This window comes from Scardinius erythrophthalmus, assembly GCF_964197995.2.
Source record: "Scardinius erythrophthalmus genome assembly, chromosome: 6".
NCBI classification, from domain to species: Eukaryota; Metazoa; Chordata; class Actinopteri; order Cypriniformes; family Leuciscidae; genus Scardinius; species Scardinius erythrophthalmus.
This window is the reverse complement of record NC_138226.1, coordinates 50,046,938-50,073,438: the sequence shown is the minus strand read 5'-3', so window position 1 is coordinate 50,073,438 and position 26,501 is coordinate 50,046,938. Positions and strand designations below refer to the sequence as shown.

Genomic DNA, 26,501 nt, shown 5'->3' with positions numbered 1-26,501 from the left:
TTTGAATCATGCTCTTAACGAACTGTGTTTTATTTTCTCTTTCCATATTGTGAATAATAAATGTGAATCATTTTAATTTGCTTGTTACACAATGGAACCTACCTTATTGTAATAATCATTTGATGTAGCCTACTTTTACACTCAGAATTATTCCTTGGCATCCTCATGTACGAAACTGCATTTATCTAATTGTTTGTGTGCTGGAGGTATGCTATTACGCCGTGTGCAGAGAGATGTTAACATTTAAGCTAGCTAGCTGAGAGAAAATTGCACTATCAAAGAGTCTAAAGACGAAAGTTGACAGTGAAAATAGGGCAGACAAAGAAGATCAAAGACAACTATGCGTTCATCCTACCTACTGTTGTGACGACAAAGCTGGTGTGTCTGATCTGCAACGAAGCGAGCCACAGACTCTTTTGAATGTCTTTCAGAACTTTTCAAATTAAAAGCTCTCAATTCATCTCAAAATAAAACATTGCTCCAAAAATGTTCTCATACTTTTATTTTGAAGGCAAAATCACTAAAGACGAAGTGATTGTGAGTAACTCTTGCTGTCATGACAGATCTATTTCAGATCTATTTTTATGTTATTGCTGGCGGGACAGTTTTGGCCCCGTTGCCGACCACTGCCCTATGTTATGATGACCAAATGTCCCCACAAGGTTTTGGTCCCCATGAGGAAAACAGCTTATAATCATACTAATTAAGTTGGCTTGAGAAAGCCAACTTACTGATATTGTACTTAAACTTTTTATTATTTTTCTTCTGAGACTAAAAAAATCTAAATGGATCTCCTCCTAGAGCTTTAACTCTACATACTCCAAACTCGGCTCAGACACTCAGACTGATCTGACTCGAGTTGCTATATCTTTTCAGACTGATCGGACTTACGGTTTTCCTAAAAATGACGATCAAAACTTGGAAAAAAACATTTGAATTAAAATTGCGGAATGTTCAGGTTTTTTAAACTGCCAAACTGCCAAAAATTCAAATTTAAATCCCTTGAAACCCTAAACTAAATCAAACTGCCAAAATTTCAAATCTAAACTCCTTGAAACCCTAGACTAAATCAAACTGCCATTCTATATAATATAAAAGCCATTGAGACTAATTTAAACTAATAAACTCATCTATCTATCTACTTCAAACTATTTTAAACTTCAAACTACTTTAAACTTCAGACTAAATTAAACTTTAAAGTAATTTAAACTTCAAACTACTAAATTTACTTCATTTAAACTTATAAACTCTAAACTCATACACTTATAAACTAATTAACTTATAAACTCATGAATTCATAGACTTATGAACTCTTAAACTCATAAATTAATAAACTCTGAACTCTTAAACTCATTTAAACTTATAAACTCTAAACTCATTTAAACTTGTAAACTCTAAACTCATTTAAACTGATAAACTCTAAACTTGTTTAAACTTATAAACTCAAAACTCAAAAACTCATACACTTATAAACTCATCAATTTATACACTTATAAACTCTAAAGTCATAAACTCTGAGTGTGTGTGTCTGAGTGAGTGTGTGAGCGAGTTAGTGTGTGTGTCTGTCTATCTAACTTATTTATCTATCTATCTGTTATAAACTTCAAACTGCTGTAAACTACTTTAAACTTCAAACCACTTTAAACTTCTTAAGTTTAAAGCTCCCGGCTCCCAAGCAACTCCATAGCAACCAAACTTGAGTACCCTAGCAACCGTTTAGCAAGACCTATATCTCTGTATCAGAACATCTAGAGATGAGGTTTGGCTCCTTTGACTCATGCTAGCAAACAGCACTTCCAACATGCTACACATGCTAGCAGTGAATAGCTACATGCTAATAGCGATTAGTTAAGTGCTAAATCATGCCAAGATCATGCTAAGAACTCTATAAAGACTCCATAGTAACCATCTGTGACAACTACCAACCACCTAGTAATACCATATCAACCGCCCTGAATACCTTAGCAACCGCCTAGCAACACCATAGCAACCACCCAGGACACCCGGTTGTCCTGCCTCCTCAATAAACAAGCTACAGTTAGTCCAAAATGCAGCCGCTAGAGTTCTTACTAGATCAAGAAAATATGATCATATAACACCGATTTTATCATCACTGCATTGGTTACCTATAAAGTTCCGTATTATTTACAAGGTATTGCTACTGACTTATAAAGCCCTAAACGGCTTAGCTCCAGTCTATTTAACGGATCTTCTATCGCCCTATAATCCATCGCGCTCTTTAAGATCACTAAATTCAAGGCTTTTGGTCATACCTAGGATATCCAGATCAACCAAAGGAGGGAGAGCATTTTCACATTTAGCTCCAAAACTCTGGAATAGCCTTCCTGATACTGTTCGTTGCTCGGACTCGCTCTCCCAGTTTAAAACTAGATTAAAGACGCATCTTTTCGGCCAGGCATTCATATAATATTTTTAATCTTACAGTTCAAACTACAATCCGGCCTATAGTTCATAAATGCCAGAGGAGAACTGGCCCCGACTGAGCCTGGGTTCTCCCAAGGTTTTTTTTTTCTCCATTAGGTCACCTGATGGAGTTTTAGGACACCATTAGGTCACTTGATGGAGTTTTTCGGTTCCTTGCCACTGTTGCCTTTGGCTTGCTCAGTTGGGGATATTTTGGGGATATTTAATTTTATTTGATCAATCAATAAATTCCACTAGACTTGACTTGACCATAGCGACCACCCATAACATCCTAGCAACCGCCTAGCAAAAAACGTTCTGCTCCAAACTTTCTCAAGCCAACTTAACCCCCTGAGGTCGGCTATCGCGCCGGCGCGATAGGCTCGTTTTTTTCCGTATGAGTGCAAAAAAAAAATAATTTTTTTTTTTTTATTTTTATCTTATATGCTTGTGTTATACATCAATCGATCCTGTTTATTGTGTATTTTTTTTGTGTATGCTCATAATAAAAAGAAAGTGTTGTGCTTTTCGCCAAATAAAGAAAAATAAACATGATGCGAGTTCTGCCTCCTCTCCGTCAGTGAAGTCAATTCTGAAACGCGTCCGAAAATGAACTGTAACTCAGCGAATACTCAGTCAAACAGGCATACAGTCACACAGGCATGAAGCTTGAATTCTCTTCTTTTAAATGAAGTATTTTTTATAAAAAACAAATATTCACAGTTTATGTAATATGTATGCAAAGTGAGAGATGTCAGTCGTTCTCATCTCAGCTAATTAAGTTTTAATGTGCTCCGCCCACGGAGAGCGCGCGCTATTCAAACGCAAATGTGAGGCGATCCAAACAAACCTGTGAAACGCCCACATCAGCTGGATAACACACACCGCGAGTTCACTTTCAGACTTATGTACTTTACGATGCTGTGAGGAATAATACTATCTTGATAATAATCCTGCAAAAATTTACCTCAGAAGTTCTGGAAGTATCATTTCGAGGAGCAAACGGATCCCGCTGAGGAATAGGTCAGTTCTATTTGCTTTGTTCTAATCTGAATGAATGAACGCACAGATGCGTGCTGTTGTGGAGCTACTATAGCTGGCAAAAATACTGTTTAAATATGAATCGAGTTTCTATGAATGAATGAACGCACAGATGCGCGCTGTTGTGGAGCTACTATAGCTGGCAAAAATACTGTTTTAATATGAATCGCGAATACAAAGAAAGATTACACTGGAAATATTGTTACAATTTTAAATGTTGTTGTAATTGTATAACCTTAAAAAAAAAAAAAAAAAAATATATATATATATATATATATATATATATATATATATATATATATATATATAAGGATAGATGTAAACAAAATCTTAAAAGGTCATTATAAACCTTCTCTTTAAATAATTTTATTATGCTTTATTAGTGACACATTTGGGAAGAGAATATATTCCAAATCTGAAAATACAGTATGAGAACAATTAACTGCACAATTACTAGAAATGTTTACCTTGGATATTGTACAATTTGCAAGCAAAATTTGTGGAAAAAAACAACAAACCAGTTATATATTGTCCTTGCATTTTTGTGGCTCATTCACACACCTGAATGAAAGGCTCATTACGTATGCAGCCTCATTATGCGGGCCCCATTGTCTCCGCAGGTGTAAATCACGCCCACCCGCATATGGCCTTTCCAAACAAAAAGTGTTTTACAAGATTTAAATCAATGTATTGTGTTATGTGAATGATTAGGCAGGATGATTTTCACATAATTTTGAAGAAAAAATTCTAGGCAACGTCATCCATTAGTCAAAAGTCTTATTTACATATATTTAGAATGTGTTTTATGGCCTTATTTCAGAAACTTTAGTTTTTTGTTTTTGAAAAAACCATGCATAAACATTATTCTATCAAAAATACAAACATGTACATGCAAGTTGTTCACATATTATGGTAGCCCTGTTTGTGCTAAATAGAGTGAATTTACACCTTTGCCATTAATATGTTTATAAGCAACTGAAAAAAGCACAAATGTCAGGGCATGTCAGAACATCTCAAGGACCCCAAAAACCCCTCAGACCCCAGAGGGTTAAAGTTTGTCTCGACAAACTTTCGCATCTAGTTATTATTTTTTTATTTTTTTATGTATAAATGCAGAAAGTTTTCTGTAAAGGGTAGGGTTAGTGTAGGGGGATAATATATACGCAGGCTGATAGGTCTTTAACTCAATCTGCTTGTAATCACATAATTTTCTATAGGGCACAGCTGACTGGTTCAACCTAGAGATAGGCATTTACACAAATTTCAAGATTCGATTTCGATTAACAAGATACAATTCAATTCTAAATCTGTTAATTGAGGCCTATCAGGTACAGTACATGGCAAAACTGGAAATCTGTTGACTAATGCTGTAAACTTTAGTTACATCACTATTATATTAAAGGTTAAAAATACAATTAACTGATTTACAGGCTACTTACATTTAAATTACACATAAGGAAGTATTTATAATAATAACATTATAATAATAAATGTTTAATGACATAATCATGTTTCTACTCGTTTTTTTTAATATAAATAGTGGCTGTCATAAAAAGCATGACATATTTATTCAACCATACATTAAATAGCTATTGAATAATAATAATAAATAATAATAATAATAATAATAATAATAATAAACTTTATTACAGACTCACAGGTCCAAATAAAAAAACAAGACAGTACACACAATACAATAAAAAACTTCAGAGGAGACAACTATACCAATGCTTCCATAACTTGGACTTATACCGTGTAGTGCTAAACTTGATGCTGGTCAATGCCATAATTATGTAATTCTCTGAGTTATTCAGCCGACATATAAATTTGTACATAACATTTCTCAATGTGGCTTGCAGTGTATTAACACCTGCAGCCACAAACATCTCACTGGCACTGCACCAGCGTGGTCTTCTCAGCAGAATTCTCAGTGCATCATTGTAAGCTACCTGGAGTTTATGCAAGCTAGCTTTGCTGAAACTAGACCACAAGTGTGCATTGTAGAGAGGAGTACAGTATGCTCTGAACAAAGCAACTTTCACTCTATCTGTGCACCCACCAAACTTGAAGAACAGGATAAGTAGAAATACATTGAATATGCAATATAGTGCATTTATTAAGTAATTTTTTCTAGCTGACCAGCTAGTTTATGCACTGTTAGCAATTGATGTAATTTTTACAATAAATTTTACAACAACATATTGTATTCATTTTTTTATTGTAAATGCAGATGCATGATGGGATATTTATGGACAGTCCTGTAATTTTATTGTAACTACACTGTAGAAGCATTATTTTACAGCCACCGCATAGCATTGTGGGATAGCTGCTGTTTGAATTTTGAAATTGCGCGGCCATGGCGGCCAACGGTACCAGAGAATCAAACATTTTTGGAAGAAGAACACATCTAAGGTATGAAACGTTAACATGAAATATATCATATAAGTATATGGATATATTAATACCGTTGATATGAGTGAGTGCTGCTGATTGTTTCATTTGGTATATTTCAGTGACATTAGCTTCAGTGACGTTCGCCCCGAGTCGACTAAAAAAACAACCTGAACTGACCGCGGTGAAGTGGCGTATTCTTACTCAATCCATACGGAAAAGGACCACATGCAGGTGTAAAGGTACGAGATATTCTCAATTTTTCGTTTGGTATATTTGAGTGACATTAGCTAGACACGTTAGATCCCTAGAATGTTGGCTCAACTCGCCCCGACTCGACTCGCTCACTCCCGGTATAGTAAACAACCTGAACTGACAACGGTAAAGTGGCGGCGTCTTACACACAATCCATAAGGAAAAAGGTAAGTTACCACATCAGGTACAAGACACTAGATATTCACGATGGAAAAACAAACATGGTGAGTAGAATCGAGTCGAGCTGAGCTTGTAATGTAACGTTAATGGAAAACCACCACAATGATGATAGCTCAAATGACGTTAGCCCAGACTGTAAAAATAAGCATTAACGTTTGCCCGGTAAGCTTCCTTAGCTCAGGTTATCATTGCATTGATTACACTTGCTACCGGACAGGCTTGTAACGTTATTAGGACTTCTGTTTTGCTGTCTAACCGGGGGTCTTGAAGTCGTGGTGGTTTGCACACTAACTTTAGCATAAACGTAGCTTGCAGATTTTACGGTCACTGAATAACGTTACTTAGAGAATTAAATTAAGATACCAGGATTTTAATTTAATTAATATTTCAAATAACGAGATTGAAATATGGGCTTTAATTAAATGACAATGTTGGTATCTTCATTTAATTCTGTAAGTTAGCTATAACGTTAACTGTGATAAAAGCTGAATATAGCATCTGGTATGTTCAGATGTTATAACTTTACTCTGTGCTTGGCCAACCAGTCCAGGGTGAAAAGGCAGTCATGTAAGGTAAGCTGTCTTTATCTAAAATAAACTGCGCGTGCGCAACTTAAACCAACCAGCATCGTCATTAAATATGTTTTCGGATCCTGGGTTCTGTTGAAAGGCTTTCACTGCTCTCTTTGTCTTCAGAGAAGGCAGCAAATTATCAGGAGTATTAAAATCAAGTTAAACATTTTGTTTGTCTCAAATTATATGTGGCTGCCTGGCAGACTGTATGGAATATTAAAATAATAATAGATTTGTAATTGGTATTTGTTGTGTAATTGGTAGCCTAATACATTTGGTAATGTTTACATTTTTTATTCCCTAGCCCTCTGCCACAGCTGCTGATATCCAGAGAGAGACCCTACCAAGCACACCTTGCTTAATTGTAAAAGGTATATTCTTCCCTAAATGAAAATTACCCCATGATTTACTTACCTCCAAGCCATTCTTTCAGACAAATACAATCTGAGTTATACAAAAAAAAAAAAAGCACACACACAAAAAAAAACTGACACTTCCCAGCTTTATAATGGCAGTGGATCAGTTTGAAGCTCAAACAAGTGCATTTATCCATCATAAAAGAGCTCCACGCAGCTCTGAGCGGTTAAAATAGGCCTCCTGAAGCGAAGAGTTTGTGTAAGAAAAATATCCATATTTAACACGTCACAAAGTAAAATTCTAGCTTACGGCCATACGCAGTCTACTTGCATTAAAAGTGCAAATTACAAAACTTATGACGTCAGAAGTAGCGTAGTGCGTCATGGCGTAGTGTAAATATCAGCAGTACGTTGCATAAGTTGCGCTTTAGAGTAAAATCTGTATGTTATTGTTCTTTTGGCCGGAAGCTAGTAATTTTACTTCATGTAAGAAAAATATTAATATTTAAAACTTAACAAACTCATTGCTTTGCTTCAGAAGGCCTTTTTGAATCCCTCAGAACTGTGTGAAGCACTTTTATGATGGATAGATGGACTTTTTTGAACTTCAAACTGATGTTGCAATCCACTGCCATTATAATGCTCGAAAGCATCAGAGTGTTTATTAATATAACTCCGATTGTAAATATATTGTGAATTTTATCCGTTTCAGGTCAGGTTTTTTTTTTTCAAATGGTTAAAATGTGCATTAAAAAGTTGGATGGAGGCCCAGCTATTACTGTTAAGTGTTTGTTCTACCTAGAGTTGGTATTCCCATGCAGGACATTTATGTGTAAACAGAAGAGTCTGACGGACAGCAGTTTAAAGGGATAGTTCACCCAAAAATAAAAATGCTGTCATTATTTACTCTCCCTCAAGTTGTTCCAAACCTGTATGACTTTCTCTCTTCTGCTAAACACAAAAGACGATATTTTAAAGAAGGTTGGTAATTAAACAGTTGCTGGTCCCCATTGACTTCCATAGTATTTTTTTTTTTGTCCTACTATGGAAGTAAATGGGGGTCCATCAGTCGTTTGGTTACCGACTTTCTTCAAAATATCTTCTTTTGTGTTAAGCAGAAGAAAGAAAGTCATACAGGTTTGGAACAACTTGAGGAAGAGTAAATAATGACAGCATTTTCATTTTTGTGTGAACTATCCCTTTAACATTACGACTTTCATTAATTAATTAAATAAAACATTTTGAAGTGTGGTTAAGGTATTTAGCAGATGCTTTTGTCCAAAGCGTCATTCGATATACAGTGCATGCATGCATACAATGACATTATATATTTACAAAAAACAATGTAAAAGCCAATGTAATTCTAAATGTTATGTTGTTAATATTAAATAAATACATCAAAGTAATTTTCTTTTATGACAAAGTAGGAATAGGTTACTTTTGTTTTTACACAGTATTTGTCATTATTTAACAGATATGAAAACGTAACTTTTTTTCCTCTCTCGGTTTTCAGAACTTTTTGTGGAATCAACTCCCAGACGGGCTGCAAAGCAGAGAAGAGATACGGGCTCAACGCACCGGTTTACACCCTCCTAAGAAAACAGTTTTTAATAAAAGATTTAAAAGAAATCATTGTTGTGTTTTTAATTGCCTAATACAGATAATTACAGCATTGTTTTGTGATATTTACAAATAACAGGATATAGTACATTGAATTACAATATAAAATTCTGTCCTGTGAAAATACAGGAAATTCCTGGCAACTGAGTTGCAGTAAATATACAGTAAATTGAAATAAATTACAGCATTTTACTGTAATAATGCTACTATAATCACAGTAGCACTGCTGTATAAATACATTACTTTATTGTAATTATAAACAGTAATAATCCTGTATATTACTTGCTGTAAATTTACTGCAATTAGTTGCCAGGAATTTCCTGTAAAATTACAATAAATTTTTAACAGTGTGGACATTGAATGGCTTTTCTGAGGTAAATGTAACATTACATGACATTGTATACAAGCCATTTTATTGCCGCCTTTCAGCGATTACACAGATTCTGTCGCGCCACATTAAAGAGCGCAAAATAGTATTTAATGTTTTGAATTTCGTAATAAAATTTACTGAATTTGAAAGCTCAGATGTTGTTTTATATCAGAAGTAACACAGCACAAAGCGTATTCCGATTTATTAGATGGGAGGTGCACTACAAAGTTTTGTTCATTCATCAACTGAAAACAGCAGAAGCCCTATTCGGATGGTACTAGTTTTCTAAGCGGCGTTTGAGTTACAATTCTTACCACTCAATGTCTGTGATTTCATGTACCGATTTGGATGTGACTAATATCTCTGTGTTTATTACAGAGGTGGGAGTGTGTGTTTTCTAGATGTGGCCGTTACAGAAGGACATGTCCTGTGCGTGCGTCACGTATATGTCTTTTCATTTATTATCAGTTTTTATGATTTTAATGTATTATAAAAAAGCATTCAAGTAAACTTCATGAATTTATAGCAGTGGCTGTTTGTTATAAATAATTGAGCAGAGAAATCTAGACAAGTATCTTACTCATACCTGACACTGATATTAAAATGGGCAGTCTTTGCAGTTTCCACGATTTGGCTCCATTTATTAATTGTATGGGGTTTTTTTTCGCACAAGAGGAGAAGTACATTTTCACGTCTGTGAAACACGAATTTCACTAACGACCCCCTGGAAAACTAGTTCCATCCGAATAGGGCTATTGACAGAGAATGACATTTTTGGGATTTAAGAATCGATAATGGTTCTTCAATATGACAAAAATCTATTCAAATCGAGAAATTGGTATGTTTTACCCAGCCCTACCAGTGTGTTTGTCTGTGTGTGTGTGTGTGTGTGTGTGTGTGTGTGTGTGTGTGTGTGTGTGTGTGTGTGTATGAGAGGACCTACATTTTCTCAGTCCTGGTGTGATCCTGAAATATCCTCCATGGTCCAAACTACACATAGACAAAAACACACACAAACAAAAATTACATTATATGTGGGAAGATTCCTAAAATTGCAAATAAAATGCGTTTTGTGAACTTTAATGAGTTCACCCAAAATTTTTAATTATGTCATCATTTACTCTCCCTCATGTCATTCCAAACCCATCAGAGGTGTGTTCATAACAGGTACAGAGACTTCTAAAGGCAAGCTCAAACTACCTGAATTGCTGTGGTGCTCTCACCACAGAACAAGGTTCCCTGTCATCTGTCTTATTGTCACGTTGTCAGTCTGTTTTTATTTCTGTCCTTAGGCTGGTTCGACTTGAACCGGCGCTGCACAGACCGGTCGGTTTATGACATCAAAGTACTGTGAGAGCGATTAGAGAGCAGACGGGTCCGTATACTTTTGAATCGCTCTTGCGGTATTTTGATGTCATGAACAGATCAGTCTGTGCAGCACCGGTACAACAAGCCTATTGTCTGTGTTCTATCAATCAGTTCAGTTCTGTCTTTCACCGCTCCCTGCCTGTTTGTTTCTATAGTGTTTGATTGATTGCTTGCTCAGTTCAGGTGTGTCTTGTTAATGAGCTTTTTAGTTCTGTCTTGTTCTTTGTCAGTTCTTAACATTACATGTTTTGGTTGTTCTGTTCCCGATCTTGTTCCTGAGTGTCTGTTTGTTGAAGATTTGAGTTTGTTTTTGTTTAATAAAGCTGCTGCACGGAGATCCTGTTTCATCCTTGCTGCAACCGATTGTAACACTTATTCTTGTCATAGCAGCACTCATACGCAACATATCCGAGGTGCATAAACCTCAAGACCTTTTAGTCAAGCCCTTTTTGGCTGTGATCCAGGGTTTTGGTCGTAAACCATTAAGAGTATTAGCCTCAAGATTTTTTTGTGAACACGGCCCCTGATTTTACATCTGTGTCACGTAGACCACTGCAGCACCAACACCAGTGTGCTCCAGACCAGAGACAGGATAGCACAGAGTGAATCATATGTGCTGGTCAGCACAGACAACAAAACATCGCAATCAAACATTGCAAACAAAAGTACTGCAGATTGTAATAGCATTTAACCTTTTAACACTAAGCTCTCTAGAATCCTAGTGGGACTTTAAAAATATATGGGTTGTAGTAATTTGCTATTAAAGAAACTGTTCTCTAGTTTTACACTCTCAAAATTTGAAATACCAACTGCTCACTGTTTTCTCGTATGTGAGATTTGTGAATTCTGCTGTATTATATCAGATAAAGCCAGTTAAAAAGTTATAAGACCATACAGATATTTCAGTAGGAATTTCTTAACAAAAGATCCCTCTTAGGTGACCCCTAATCACATACAGAAACACATATGAGTCATAACATATAAACAAACTTGAGTATCTTCAGTGAGCAGTTTGGATCATTGAGTTTGTCGTTGAGCAGCTGAACTCCTGATTCTCCTGGGTGATTGTAGCTCATATCCAGCTCTCTCAGGTGTGAGGGGTTTGAACTCAGAGCTGAAGACACAAAACCACAGCCTTCCTCTGTCACCATACAGCCCGACAACCTACAGACACACACACAGTTAGATCATCTACAAACACACATCAACATTATGACCGGCTGACTGTACATTATTCCTTATATGTTCTTATACACCTCAGTATCTCCAGCTGACACTTCGTAAACTTCAGTCCATCAGAGAGCAGCTTCACTCCTGAATCACGGAGGTCATTATTACTCAGATATAGCTCTATCAGGACACAATTTGAGGATTGAATAACTGATGACACAATTTCACATGACTGACCAGTGAGATTACAGCCACCAAGACTGAAAAAGATTAAAACACAAGAAAATTTATTTTTTATAATATCATATATTTTTGTAAAAGACGTTCAAATGAAATGATTAAGACACAATTTAAGACATTAAGACAAAATTAAACACTCACAGAGCTTTTCTGCAGTTGATCACAGCTGGTATCAGTCTTCTTCTACCCTCATCTGATGTGTTGTATTTCTTGAGGTCCAGCTCATCCAGCACCTCCTCTGAGATCTGAAGCATGTAGGCGATTGTTGAGCATTGAGCAGGAGAGAGTTTCTTCTCTGAGTGTTTGTCTGATTTCAGAAACTCTTCAATCTCTCTGGAAAAAGTCTGATCTTTTACTTCCAGCAGACAGAGGAACAGATTGATGGATCTTTCAGTGGAGAGTCCATGTCCATCATTGATCTTCTCTGTAATGTACTGTGTGGTTCTCCTGATGCTCTCTGAGCTGTTCTCTGTGTGAGTCAGTAGATCCTGTAAGAGTCTCTGATTGAACTCCAGTGAGACGCCCAGCAGGAACCGCAAGAACAGATCCAGATGTCCCTTCTCACTCTCAAGAGCTTTATTTACTGCATCTCTATGCAGATTATGCATCACATCACAGAACTGCAACGTGTCAACATTTTTTATAACATAATGATAAAATGCATAGAAACCAGCGAGAAACTCTTGAACACTCAGATGAACAAAGCTGTAGACTTTCCTCTGATGAATCACAGATTCCTCCTTAAAGATCTCAGTGCAAATCCCAGAATACACTGAGGCTTCAGTGACATCTATGCCGCTCTCTCTCAGGTCCTCCTCATAGAACATCACATTGCCCTTCATCAGCTGATGGAAAGCCACTTCAGCAAGTTTCACAATCACTTCTCTGTTGGACTGCAGGAGTTTCTCTGGATCTCTCTCTTCATACTTCTGATTCCTCATGTTGATCTGAATCAGCAGGAAGTGGATGTACATTTCAGTCAGAGTTTGAGGGATTTCTGCACTCAGATCTTCTTCCAGGAGCTTCTGAAGCACAGTGGAGGAGATCCAGCAGAAGACGGGTATGTGGCACATGATGTGGAGGCTTCTTGCTCCTCTGATGTGTGAGATGATTCTGCTGGCTTGATGCTCATCACTGATTCTCTTCCTGAAATACTCCTCCTTCTGACGTTCATTGAATCCCTGAATCTCTGTCAGACGGTTGATGTATTTGGAGGGGATCTGATTGGCTGCTGTTGGTCTGGAGGTGATCCAGATGAGAGCAGAGGGAAACAGATCTCCTTTCATGAGGTTTGATATCAACACATCCACTGATGAAGTCTCAGTCACATCAGAAACTTCCTGAGCGTCTGAAAACATCAGTGGGATTCTGCTTTCATCCAGACCATCAAAGATGAACCCAATTTTACACTCCTCATAAATCTTTGAGTCCAGGTCTTGAAGTTCAGGATGAAAGTTCAGCAGAAGTCTATGAAGACTGTACTGATGATCTCGGATTAAGTTCAGCTCTCGAAATGGAAGTACAAACATGAAATCTACATCATGATTGGCTTTTCCCTCGGCCCAGTCCAGAATGAACTTCTGCACAGAGACAGTTTTCCCAATTCCAGCGATGCCTTTCGTAAGAACAGTCTTGATTTGATCTTTCTCCTCATGTCCTGGTTCAGGAGAGGCTTTAAAGATGTCATTGCAGTCAATTGGAGTGTATTGTGAGTGTTGTGTTCTGACTGTTTTCTCCATCTGTAAAACCTCATGTTCTTCATTCACTCCTTCTCTCTCTCCCTCTATGATGTAGAGCTGTGTGTAGATCCTGTTCAGGAGGGTTTGATTCCCCTGTAGTTTCATTCCCTCAAATAATCTCTCGTACTTGTTCTTCATGCTGGTTTTGTGCTGGTCTTTGACTCTCTGCAGGTCTCCAGTCTCCAGTGTGTGTGTCTGCAGGACTGCTTCAGATTTGTCCTGCCTGATATGGGTCTGATAGTAGGATGTAGAGGATGGCACAGATCTGATCAACACATAAAAAAGACACAACATCAACAAAATGTATGCATTAAAAAGTTCACATAGTTTCATAACCTGTGATACTTTTTAGGACACTTTGATGAATAAAAAGTAAAAAAAAAAAAAAAGAAGAAAATGTTTTAAAAATATAAATCTTTTGTAACAACAATATACTCTACTGGTCAGTAATTTGGGGTCAGTAATTTTGTTCTTTCTTTTTTTTAAATAAATCAATACTTTTATTTAGCAAGGATGTGTTAAATTGATAAAAAGTGATCGTAAAGATGATTTATATAATTAGAAAATATTTTTTCTATTTTTTATTTTATTTTTAATAAATGCAGTTCTTTTTAATATTTTATTCATCAAATATATTAGGCAGCAGAACTGTTTCCAACACTCATAATAAATCAGAATATTACAATGATTTCTAAAGGATCATAGACCGGATGTCACATGTGACACTGAAGACTGGAGTAATGATGCTGAAAATTCAGCTTTGCATCACATAAATAAATGATCATTTAAAGTATAATAAATTGAAAACCAATTATTTTAGATTGTAATAATATATTACAATATTTCTTATTTTTTTCTGTATTTTTGATCAAATAAGCAAGCTTTTTAAAAAAAATTTTGCAGGCTTGATGAGCAGAAGAAACTTCTTTCAAAAACATTAAAAATAGTAATGTTTCCAAACTTTTGGCCTGTACTGTATCCCCCCAAAACTGCACAACTGTAGAGTAAAACATTAATAAAAAAAAGTGATAATAAAAAATGTGTCTTAAAACTGACATGATTGTTACAAAATCACACAGTCTGGGGACTCAGAACTCAGAACAACTGCTAACATTAAGTTTAAGGTAAAAATAACTGCCATGAAATTATAGTATCTTTCTCCTATGCAATAAATTGTTCATTCACTACATCACTTTACCTTTGTCTTTATCCCCTTTTATCCTCTTCTCTTCTTTTTGGCACTGTATCTATCGCAGACTATGCTCGTTTATAATGTGTCATGTAAATTCGGTCATCCGTCACAATCAGGAAACTTTCACCGTGTCTAGAACTGATGCGAGCAGCCAGGCCCGTTTCTACGAGCTGTGTGTTAACAAAAGCAATGCTGTCTACATTGGATGCGGCACGCTACACAACAAATTACCTACAACTGATCGCGCGTGCGCTCTGTTTCTGACGCACTTCAAGCACTTGATGGGTGGGGGAAGATTGATGAGCCTGACTTTTTTTTTTGCTTTATTTGGTAGTATTTCAAATTAATGGTTTTAAAATAGTATTATAAAAAAAAAAAAAAAAAAAAAAAAAAACACTCGTTCACTCATTCTGGCACCCCTATGGATGAGTGGCGCCCCTAGCATTTGCCTATTCCGCCTATGCCGCAGGCCGGCCCTGGAGGTAGCTCATTCCAGTTTTGGACCATTGATCGATCGTTCAGATTTTTTTTTTTTTTAGTCTTGTTCTTTGCATAAGTTCATTTTGTTTTTCAGGGCTGCGTTCTCCGATAACGTTGTCTCTTAGCGCGCTACGAAGACTCAAAAGGTACACCTTAAATACAGGTATACATTTCCTACGTGTGTTCTCCGAACTATACCTTAGGATGTTGCTTAAGGTAAACCTTCTTAAGTTCGACCTTAGCAGGTGCTGTCCATGGAGGAGGTGCTGAATAGGTTGATATCGATGCCTCGATGATCGATTGTGCGCTCTTTCCTTCACAGCGGTATAGGTAAAGTATTGAGAAAACAATGTTCTTTATAAAGAGTATGTGTTTATAATTTAGCAAGTGTGCAATCCCAAACCCTCACGGCCATAAGTGTGTTAATGTTCTCCACAACGTATGCTGATTATCCACCAGCCATGTAGTTGACATACACTAACTGGCTCCGCGGACGGCGCCGTCTTTGATTTAAAACAAGTACTCGCTGTCTCGCTGCCATAGCTATAAAGTTTGTGTAAACTCATCTTTCTTTATATAGACTCCTAAGCCTTTTCTGTCAAATGGTTCGCCAGCTGATGTGCCTTAGGATAGTAATAAAAAAAGCTAACAACCATTAGTGTATGGAAACTTTATTAACCCTCTGAGGTCGGCAAACGCGCGGGCGCGTTTTGCTGGATTTTCTCCACATTGTAGCACTATAAACTTAAATTACTCAGTCATTTATAGTCATACAGAAAAAAGAAATAAAAAAAAGAATCTGTGATATTTCTACTTTTGTATGTGTCCACTTACAATCAAATCAAAACATTGTGCTTTTGTAAAATAAAGAAAATAAACATGGTGTGCGTTCTGCCTCTCCGTGAACTTTTTTTTCTTGAGCACGTCTATAAACTGAAACAAAACTCAGCGAATACTTGTCACACATTTATGAGCCATATACCTTTATAAACATTTAAGTGTGTACTTTTAAATGATCGGATTCAAAACGAAAACAAATATTCTCTGTTTAAGTAATTTGTATAAAACCAACAAGATGTCCAGCTTCTCAAACGCTTCCTAATTATTTTTAATTCGGCCACGCCCACTCGTGCAAAAGAGATTCACATGCAAATCTCCACATGGAACGCGGACTCGCTCATTACCTCAACAACAAAACACTTCACTTTTCGTCGAGTTTGAAAGACGTGCCTGAGCTTACATTGGATTTAGGCTACCTCAGAAGAAGAAGAACGCGATTTGAAGACAAGAAAGATAAGGTAAGAAATTCTTATATATTAGTTTGTTATTGTTGCATAAATGTCACGTTGCAGTTGAACTGTTGCTAGATATATGGGGAATATTATAATATTTAGACCCGTGTTTACTGTTACTGTGTTTGTGGATATCTGCTTAAACGTAGATATGTATATGGTAACCATTATGTTTTATATTTGAGCGCGATCGCGTTTGAATGTATCATATTTTTGATAGCGATCGCGTTTGAATGTATCATATTTTTGATAGCGATCGCGTTTGAATGTACTGTATCATATTTTGGATGAAAGCAAAATGCACCAAACGGCTTCATGTTTTTATTATTATCTCATTTCATATCATCATAACGGATGGAAACATTTGAAGTAACATGATAATCAATATATTTTTCTCTAGCTTAGTTGTTACTGAAATATTTTGGAAGATTTATACTGCTATAGGTTATTTATTGTTATTATTATTTTATCCGGCACTGTGCATATACCTTATGCCTACAAGGCACAACAAACCTGGTGTTCATTATATTATAATAATAATAATAATTAATTACATTTATTTAGCGCTTTTCCCGACACTCAAAGCGCTTTACATAGAAGGGGGGAATCTCCTCAACCACCACCAATGTGCAGCATCCACCTGGATGATGCGACGGCAGCCATATTGCGCCAGAACGCCCACCACACACCAGCTTACTGGTGGAGAGGAGACAGTGATGAAGCCAATCAGTATATGGGGAGGATTAGGAGGCCATGATGGACAGAGGCCAAGGGGCAAATTTGGCCAGGATGCCGGGGTTACACCCCTACTCTTTCGAAAGACATCCTGGGATTTTTAATGACCACAGATAGTCAGGACCTCAGTTTAACGTCTCATCCGAAGGACGGTATGTTGTTGGAAAACATTTGTGTGTGTGTGTGTGTGTGTGTGTATTCTGTGAATTTTAAAAAGGAATTTTAAAAAGCAATTTTAACCAGAAAAATCTAATATTTATTTCCAAAATCGTGCAGGCCTTTCTCTTGATATCAGTATGTTCACTTTTTTTTTTTTCAGGGCCCAGATGCCACTGAGGACTTCAACATTCACATGAGTCTCTGTACGTGAACACGGTAAAGTGAAAATCTTGGAAATTAAAGGTATGTACAATGTTTTTAGGAATGGCACAAAGGTCTGTCTTTGAAGTGCTTTTTTGGCATTTGTTGTGTATCTTTGGATTATGTTGTGTTGTAAATAAATCCAAACAATTTAAAAGCCATTCTTTTTTAAATCTCCTCATTTATAGTATTGTGCAAGGTTGCTCAGAATGGCAGGGCCTGATAGCTCCTAATAGGGCCGTTAGGGGAGGTTCTTTGTCTTTCTCAGGTGAGAAAAGCTTACATATTAATGAGCTCCCGCATAAAGCTTTCTAACACAAAACACGTCATAAAATTTTTAAATCAATATATTGTCTTATCTGAATGAGCAGTCAGGGTGATTTTCACATAGTTTTGGAGCAAATATTCAAGGCTACATCATACAATTTTCAAAAGTCTTGTGAAGAAATAATCAGTATGGGTTTCATGGCCTTATTTCAGTGAGAATTTTTTTTTGTATTTTCACAAACCACGCAAAAATGTCATTATCTCAAAACTACAAACTTTTACATACATGCTGCTGATATATTATTGTAGCAGAGTTTGTGCTGAATACAGTGTAATTAGACTTTAGCCATGAAAATGTCACAAGTAACAGAAATAACCAGAAATGTCAGAGCATGTCAGAACACCTCCAGGGCCCAGAAAACACCTCAGACCCCAGAGGGTTAATGAAAACACTTCCATACACTGGGTGTAGGCTATAACAACTTAAGTATTTTATGTGTAAAATTTTTAAGTAAAGTAAAAATGTAATTTTAATACTAAATCAGATTTTATATTAAATGTTCATATAAAATTTTCTATGTGTAATTAAACTGCGATGTAAAAAAGCTTTTTGCGTAGTGGTGGCCACTAGCGGTATGAACCGTCAGCAGCGATAAGGTATAGCTAAGAGCGCTCCAGACCAACCTTACGAACGTATGACTTACAGAAGGTATACTTAACTAAGAAGGTTTCGGAAAACACGTATTAACAATAAGGTACTTCTTAAGGTACAACTTAAGAACGACATAGCGTTAAGGTAGTTTCGGAGAACGCAGCCCTGATCTCAAAAGGAGATCACAGAGCCCAATTATTCAAGGCTTATTATTATTTTATTTTTTTGAAGTTGATTCTAAAACTCTTCAAAAAATGTCAGAGTAGGTGCTAGATGTGTTGGACCTCAAGAAATACAACTCATTAGACATCAAATACTATGAAGACAGTTTGTTTAAAAAAATAAATAAAATTTGCTTAGACAAGCTAATAATGAATTATTATTTTTTTTTTTTTTTTTTTTTTATTCGGGACAGTGCACATTAATGAACAATCTAACACTTCTGTACAGACTGTAAATGAGCCAGGTTATAGCATAAATGCTCATTTTCACCTGTAGTCCCGACACAGGAAGACAACAACATAAAAAATAATGCAACACAAAAGAACAGACAATATACAGTATCAAGCAAGAAACACATTAGCACACATTCAGGCAGATTACATTACATCAATAAAATTAGTCAAAATGAGGACATATCTGGGACCTTTTAAGAAGCTGTTTAAGGTGCATTTTAAATGTGCAGTAAGTACAGGACATTCTCTAATGTTTGTTGGGAGGCTGTTCCAAAAATGACCTCCTCTGATAGACAGAACAGTTTGTCCAAAGGTAGTTTTTCTGTGCGGGATCTCTATATCTCCTCTAAATGAGGCTCTGGTGCAAAAACCTCTGTCAGACCTTGGTTTGATGTATGTAGAAAGTGAAGGTGGGGCCAGTCCGTGAAACACTTTATTAATTAAACAGCTATTTTTAAAATTAATTAAATTTTCAAAATTGAGCATATTGTATTTTCCCAAAATATTACACTGATGGAATGACAGAGGCTTTTGATCAAGTATTTTTATAGATTTTTTGAATAACATTTCTATGGGTTTTAAAATTGTATTTCCAGTGAGTGACCAGGTTGTGATGCAGTAATCTATATGTGAAAATATCATTGAATGTAGGAACATTTTAGCAGAAGTAATTGTCATTGATGGTCTGATTTGTTTAAAGTTATGTAAATTAAATTTGATTCTGTTTGCCATAAGTTTGATGTGTTTTTTGAATGAAAGTGTTGGGTCCAGTGTGACCCCGAGGTACTTGAACTCTTCTACAATGTCAAGTTCCACTCCCCCCAGGAACACATTGGACCGCTCCAGTTTTATGAATTTTTTTGAGAAAATCATGGTAACAGTTTTCTTTTTGTTCAATAGTAGGCAGGATTTAAGCAGCCAATGCTGAATATTCTCCAGTGCTGATGTAAGAATGGATGATGCTTCCTGTGTGCTTTTAGCAGGTGTAAAAATAACCACATCATCAGCACACATTTGGAAATGGACTTTTTGACAAATGTTTGGCATATCATTTATATATACAGAGAACAGTACTGGTCCCAAAATAGAGCCTTGTGGGACTCCTGCTGAACATTCAAGGTAAGACGACATAGTGCCACCAACACTCACAGCTTTTCTTCTATTGGACAAGTAAGATTGAAACCAAACTAGCGCATCTTCTGCAAAGTTGAAGTGAGTCAGTTTAGACAGAAGGGCTCGATGATCTACTGTATCGAACGCCTTCTTTAAATCCAAAAAGACTGCACCAACACAGGTGGTTTTATCAAGCGAGGATTTCACTGTTTCTATGAAGACACAGTTTGCAGTCTCTGTGGAGTGGTACTGGCGAAACCCAAATTGCATGGGGTGCAGGAGAGAATGGCCGTGACTGAGGTGTTTATTCAGCAGCTTGGCGATCCACTTTTCTGCAACCTTAGATACAACAGGGAGGATGCTGATGGGGCGATAATTTGAAATGTTTGTTTTGTCTCCTGATTTAAAAATTGGTGAGACTATAGCCACCTTCCATCCTGATGGAACAACTGACATTTTAATTTATAGATTTATCAGATGTGTTATCGGGCATACCAGCACGTCTTTGTGTATTTTTAAAAAATGTGTATCAAGGCCATTCGCATCTTTGGCCTTTGATGGTTTCATGGACTTAATAATGTTAGCCACTTCCAGATCAGTTATTTGCTCTAACCTGAAAACCGGCTGTCCAGGATTAATAGGCTTACGAGCTATCTCTGAGGAACTAAACATTTGTGTTATTTCATTGACAGAATTAATAAAGAAATTATTGAATTCAGTTGCTAATTCTTTTGGATTATTTAGCAGCTCGTTGTTAACTTTTATTTCCAATCTATCATTGTCCATTTTATTTTGCTTTCCAATTAGTTTATTGATATTTTGCCATATTATTTTGCCATTTCCATTTGCACTTGTAATGACATCCAAGAAAAAATTTGCCTTGGCTTTACGTAAGGTATGAGTTTTATTTCTCGTGGAAGTAAATCTTTGCCTATCAATGGTGAGACCAGATTTTAAAAACACTTTGAGTAAGATGTCTCTTTCTTTCATAAGTATTTTGCAGTGATTATTCAACCAGGGTAGATGATTTCCCCTTTTTTTACCTTTTCCTCTTTTAATAAAAGGTTCCATAACATCTCTTATTTTAGCGTTAAATATCTGGGAGTTGGTTTCAATATCATTATCAGAAAATAATCCAGACCAATTTACTTCATTTAGAGTAATATCAAGATTTTGATGTAGATGTTTTGGAATAAAATTGTAATGGTTATTAAATGTATATGAATTAAATCGCTTTTTACTTAATTTTCGGGAGAAAAATACAATATTATGCTCAGAAAGCCCTGTAATGAAATTGCATGTTTTACTAATCCTCTCAGCATGGTTTGTGAATAACAGATCTATTAGAGTTTCTGAATGGTTTGTTATTCTGGTTGGTGTTTTTATCATTTGTGTTAAATTAAAATAGTCAGTAATTTGTTTAAGAGTTGTTTGTTCCCTCTTTACATTCCAGTTAATATTAAAATCACTCATTAAAATAATTTCTTTGGTTTTATCACAGTGTTTAACCCTCTGGGGTCTAAGGTGTTTTTGGGGTCCTTGAGATGTTCTGACATGCCCTGACATTTTTGCTTTTTTCAGTTGCTTATAAACATATTAATGGCAAAAAAAAATTACACACTATTTAGCACAAACAGGGCTACCATGAAATGTGAGCAAGAAGAATGTACATGTCTGCATTTTTGAGAGAATAATGTTTATGCATGGTTATTGAAAAAACTAAAAACTAAAGTTTCTGAAATAAGGCCATAAAACACATTCTAAATATGTGCCAATAAGACTTTTGTCTAAAATATGTCATTGCCTAGTGTTTTTTCTTCAAAATGAAGTGAAAATCACCCTGCCTTATCATTCACATAACACAATACATTGATTTGAATTTTGCAAAGCACTTTCTGTTTGGAAAGGCCATATGCGGAGTGGGCGTCAACGATCATGTATATGTAGTGGTTCACAACTGAGGAGACAATGGGGCCCGCATACTTAATTAGCCATTCATTCAGGTGAGTCACTGAGCCACAAGAATGTTTCCACATATTGTGCTTGCAATTTGGCCTATAATATCCAAGGAAAACATGTCTAGTAATTGTGCAGTTAATTCTCATACTGTATTTTCAGTTTTGGAATATTTATCCTCTCCCCAAATTTGTCAATAATAAAACACAATAAAAGTTATTTAAAGAAAAGGCTTATATTTACCTTTTAATAGTTTGTTTACATCTACCTTGTAAATATATTTTTTTATTAAAAAGGTTACAATTACAACAATTCAAGTGTAATCTTTCTTTGTAAAAACTAAAGTATACATTTTATCATACATATTTCAAAGTTAAGGATTTGATTGATTATTTGATAACTTTATTTTTGACAAAACATATTATATTTAACATAAGCAAATATTGGCAAACAAAAGCTTATTTGAGGTGGCAGATATTTTACATTAAAAATGTATAATCTATCCAAAACTAATCAACGAAATGTTGTCTTTCATATGTCTGTAACATAGGTCTTTCATTTTTATTATAAGAAATATAAATGTTAATTTGCAGTTTAATACGTTGCTTATACAAATACATTTTATTTCAACATATTTTAGTCGATATTTACTGAGTGTAGCAATACAGTTTGCTAAAACCGAAACATTCATACACAAACAGAAACGCCTGACTGTAACGTTGTTTTTATGAAATATAAGGGCATATAAATGTTAATTTTCAGTTTAAAACGTTGCTTATACAAATAGCCTACATTTTATTTCAACATATTTCTGTCGATTTTTACTCAACTCAGTACGGCAATACAGTTTGCTAAAACATCATCATTCATTCACACAGAGACGCAATTTAAATTTAAACTGTCTTTTTGCGAGCTGTGGTAAACAGCGCGCATCTCTGCCGTTCATTCATTCATAAACAGAAACCCGATTCACGTGAGAAGAAAAAAAACTTACAGTATTCCTCAGCTCGCTCCTCGATATACCCGCACTTCTGAGGTACTTTTTTCATTATTGTTATTCCTCACAGCGCTACGAGACGGTGTTAAAGTAATGATCTGAATAAACTTGTGTTTCTCGTGCTGATATGGGGGCGTTCACAGGATTGCGCGGATTGCCTCATTCATTTGCGTTTGAATAGCGCGCGCTCTCCGTAGGCGGAGTCACATTACATTTGAATTAGTTGTAATGAGGTCGACTGGAATCGCTCTCTTTTAATACAGATTTCACAAGATGAGAATATTTGTTTTTTATATAAATTACTTCATTTAAGAGAAGAGAATTCAAGCTTCATGCCTGTATGTCTGTTTGCCTGTTTGACTGAGTATTCGCTGAGTTATTGTTCATTTTCGGACGCGTTTCAGAATGGACTACACTGACAGATAGAAGGCAGAACTCGCATCACGTTTATTTTTCTTTATTTAGCAAAAAGCACAACACTTTGTTTTTATTGTGAGTATACACAAAAATAATACACATTTAACAGAATCGATTGATGTATGAAACTTGCTTGTAATATCAAAGTCCACAGAGCAAAATTAATTTCTTTTGAACTGAACTGAAAAAAAGCGAGCTGGTATCGCCGGCGATACCGTCGACCTCAGGGGGTTAAGGAGAAGTTTAAGTTGTTCATAAAAATCATTTTTTGCAGTGGGCTTTCTATATATACACACTATAACAAAAGACATTGTTGCAGAAAGTGATATGTCAACACCTACACATTCCAAAACAATTTCACTTGGCCATTCAATCATTGTGCACTTTGAAGTATTTCTAACATACATTATTACTCCCCCACCCCTCCCATTATTTCTGTCCTTTCTAAATACATTATACCCAGGCATATTTACAACAGCCTCAGGGGAAGAATGGGTTAACCACGTCTCTGAAAGTCCTAAAAAGTAAATATTGGAACTGCACAGCAGATGTTCCAGTTGTTCTAAAGTGTTTGTTATGATGCCTTAATGGGAGCTACAATTGTTTCATTGGCTAGCAGTGGAAAGACACCCCATATTCCAAAAGATTTTGCCCATCAGGGTATAAAAAAGAATAGGGGCAAGGATGGAGCCATGTGGAACCCCCTAAGGAAGAAGTCTCTTATCGTAGGTAGAATCTCCAGTGTTAACTGAAAATTATCTGTCAGTAAGATAAGACTGGAACTCCCTCAAAACAGTGCCTTTTCATCACACCAAGTGTTCAAGGCATGAGATGAGAATATTAAGGTCATCAATATCAAATACTTATCTAAGGCCAAAAAGATAATGTTTAGTACATTTACCAAAGCTGACTCGGTACTGCTCTACAAGCCAATTGGAAAGTCTCAACTATGGCATTTATGTTTATGAATGATGAACTGTTGCAAGATTACTTTTCCCAATATTTTATGAATGAAAGGTAAATGGGAAATAGGTCTATAGTTCTTCATGTCCTCTGGGGCTAAGTTAGGTCTCTTTAAATTTGGAGTCACAACTGCATGCTTTTAATCTAGAGGGCATGTCCCCTTAATCAGGCACTTGTTAATGAAAAATACAGTTCTATCAAACAAGCTACAGTTAGTCCAAAATGCAGCTGCTAGGGTTCTTACTAGGTCAAGAAAATATGATCATATAACACCAATTCTATCATCTCTACACTGGTTACCTGTTAAACGTACAGTATGTCATTTTTTTCACCGCTAGGGGTCGCTAACCTCTTACAATAACAAAGGTGTAGTTTGATGACGCAACACATGCTAAGAACTATGGATCTTGTCGTCAACGTCAAGCCGACCGATATAATAATGTTTATGGATGACTGAATACATAGATGCTTTTATCATGACTGTGATATGAAGCAGGTCGGGATTGCTAAGAGACAGCTCTCAGCTCCACACGCGACGCGAGTCCCGCGGATATAAAAGGAATATGGACATTTCATTCTACCGAACTACACGAGTGCAGAATTACAACTCACAGGTCAGTTTATTAGACAAATTAAACTTGTGAGGTAACGCAGCGCTGTTTCATTGGTCTAACATTACACTATCACACTAAACTGCATTTCAATGTGTTGAAATGTATGTGTTAGTTTGTCTGTATGAGACTAGCAGTAAGCTAGATCAACATTAGAATAACATACAGATCATATTATAACATTTGATCATTGTTGAACTATATAACATTGATTAGTTTTATGTAAATGTGCTCACCTGTTTAATAAAGGACATGTAGGAGCGGTCGAAGTCTCGGACGTGGAGCTCTCGTTTATATACTGTCTATGGGAGCGCTCGGCATCTCGAAAACACCGCGCTGATATTGATTCTCGTTTTAGTTCTCCTTTTTTATCCAAAGTCTGCTTGCCATGGTCCATAATGTTTGAACGAAACAACAACAGCGTGCAAATAGACATTGCGAACTACATTGTCCACGTCTGTCGCCTTGGTTACTATCAGAGGGCTCTGGTTCATAGCTCTGGTTACCATGGCAGTACGAGCGGAAACCAGGGACAACGCGGATATGACTGCGACAAAACGGAAATAAAGAAACGTGCCGTGTCTTCGATTAAATTCAAATTTCTCCTGGTTTGAAAGTTGTTGGAAACAGTCGGGATAATGTAAGTACACAACTAAAAAATATATATAACATAGATATAGTGATTTTTGTTATTTTTAAAGCAAAAAAGTTACATATTGTGCCTTTAAGTTCTGTTTCAATTACAAAGTTTTACTACTGACCTATAAAGCCCTAAATGGTTTCGCTCCAGTTTATTTAACGGAACTTCTATCACCCTACAATCCATCGCGCTCTTTAAAGGGGTCATATAATGGTACATGCACTTTTACAAGTTGATTGTACTGAAATGTGTGTTGGCAGTGCCTGTACACAACCATCATAAAATGATAAAAATCCTTCCAGTGTTTTTTTTTTAATCTCCTTATATGTTTGACCCTCTCTGAAATCAAGCCGTTCGACCGTGTGACGTCACACGGTCGGACGCCCCTCCCACGATTGTGATTGACAGCTGCAGCGTTTCAACACAGACCCGCCCTCGCTCATGAGCGAGCTGTCAATCATAGTCCGCGCGTCATTGTTGATACCCTCACTGTAGCGCTGTCTATGAGCAGAATGGCGTCTGCGATTGTTCTTCGGTGTAATAAGGAACACAGCAGTCATTTGGATGTTCCTAAATCCGAGCCATTGAAGATGCAGTGGCTGAGTTTTGTTTTTGAAGGGATATGCCCAAAGGATTGACGTGGGG

General features: G+C 36.3%; 1 protein-coding gene across 8 annotated transcripts in view; it reads right to left on the bottom strand.

Moving 5' to 3' along the window:
* Nucleotides 1-26,501, bottom strand: part of LOC308692760 (NLR family CARD domain-containing protein 3-like) — a gene marked incomplete at its 3' end in the record, with an annotated part of 42,313 nt that overhangs the window by 2,086 nt on the left and 13,726 nt on the right. For 5 of the 8 annotated variants that reach the window (XM_081369096.1, XM_081369093.1, XM_081369092.1 and 2 more), the window contains 4 exons: nt 12,129-13,991; nt 11,834-12,007; nt 11,568-11,741; nt 10,153-10,199 (listed from right to left, as the gene is read on the bottom strand). In XM_081369096.1, the coding sequence (XP_081225222.1) occupies nt 10,153-10,199; nt 11,568-11,741; nt 11,834-12,007; nt 12,129-13,991 (2,258 nt within the window). Of the gene's footprint in view, nt 1-10,152; nt 10,200-11,567; nt 11,742-11,833; nt 12,008-12,124; nt 13,992-26,501 lie in introns of those variants that run through there. The other 3 variants (XM_081369098.1, XM_081369097.1, XM_081369099.1) reach the window with 2 other exon arrangements.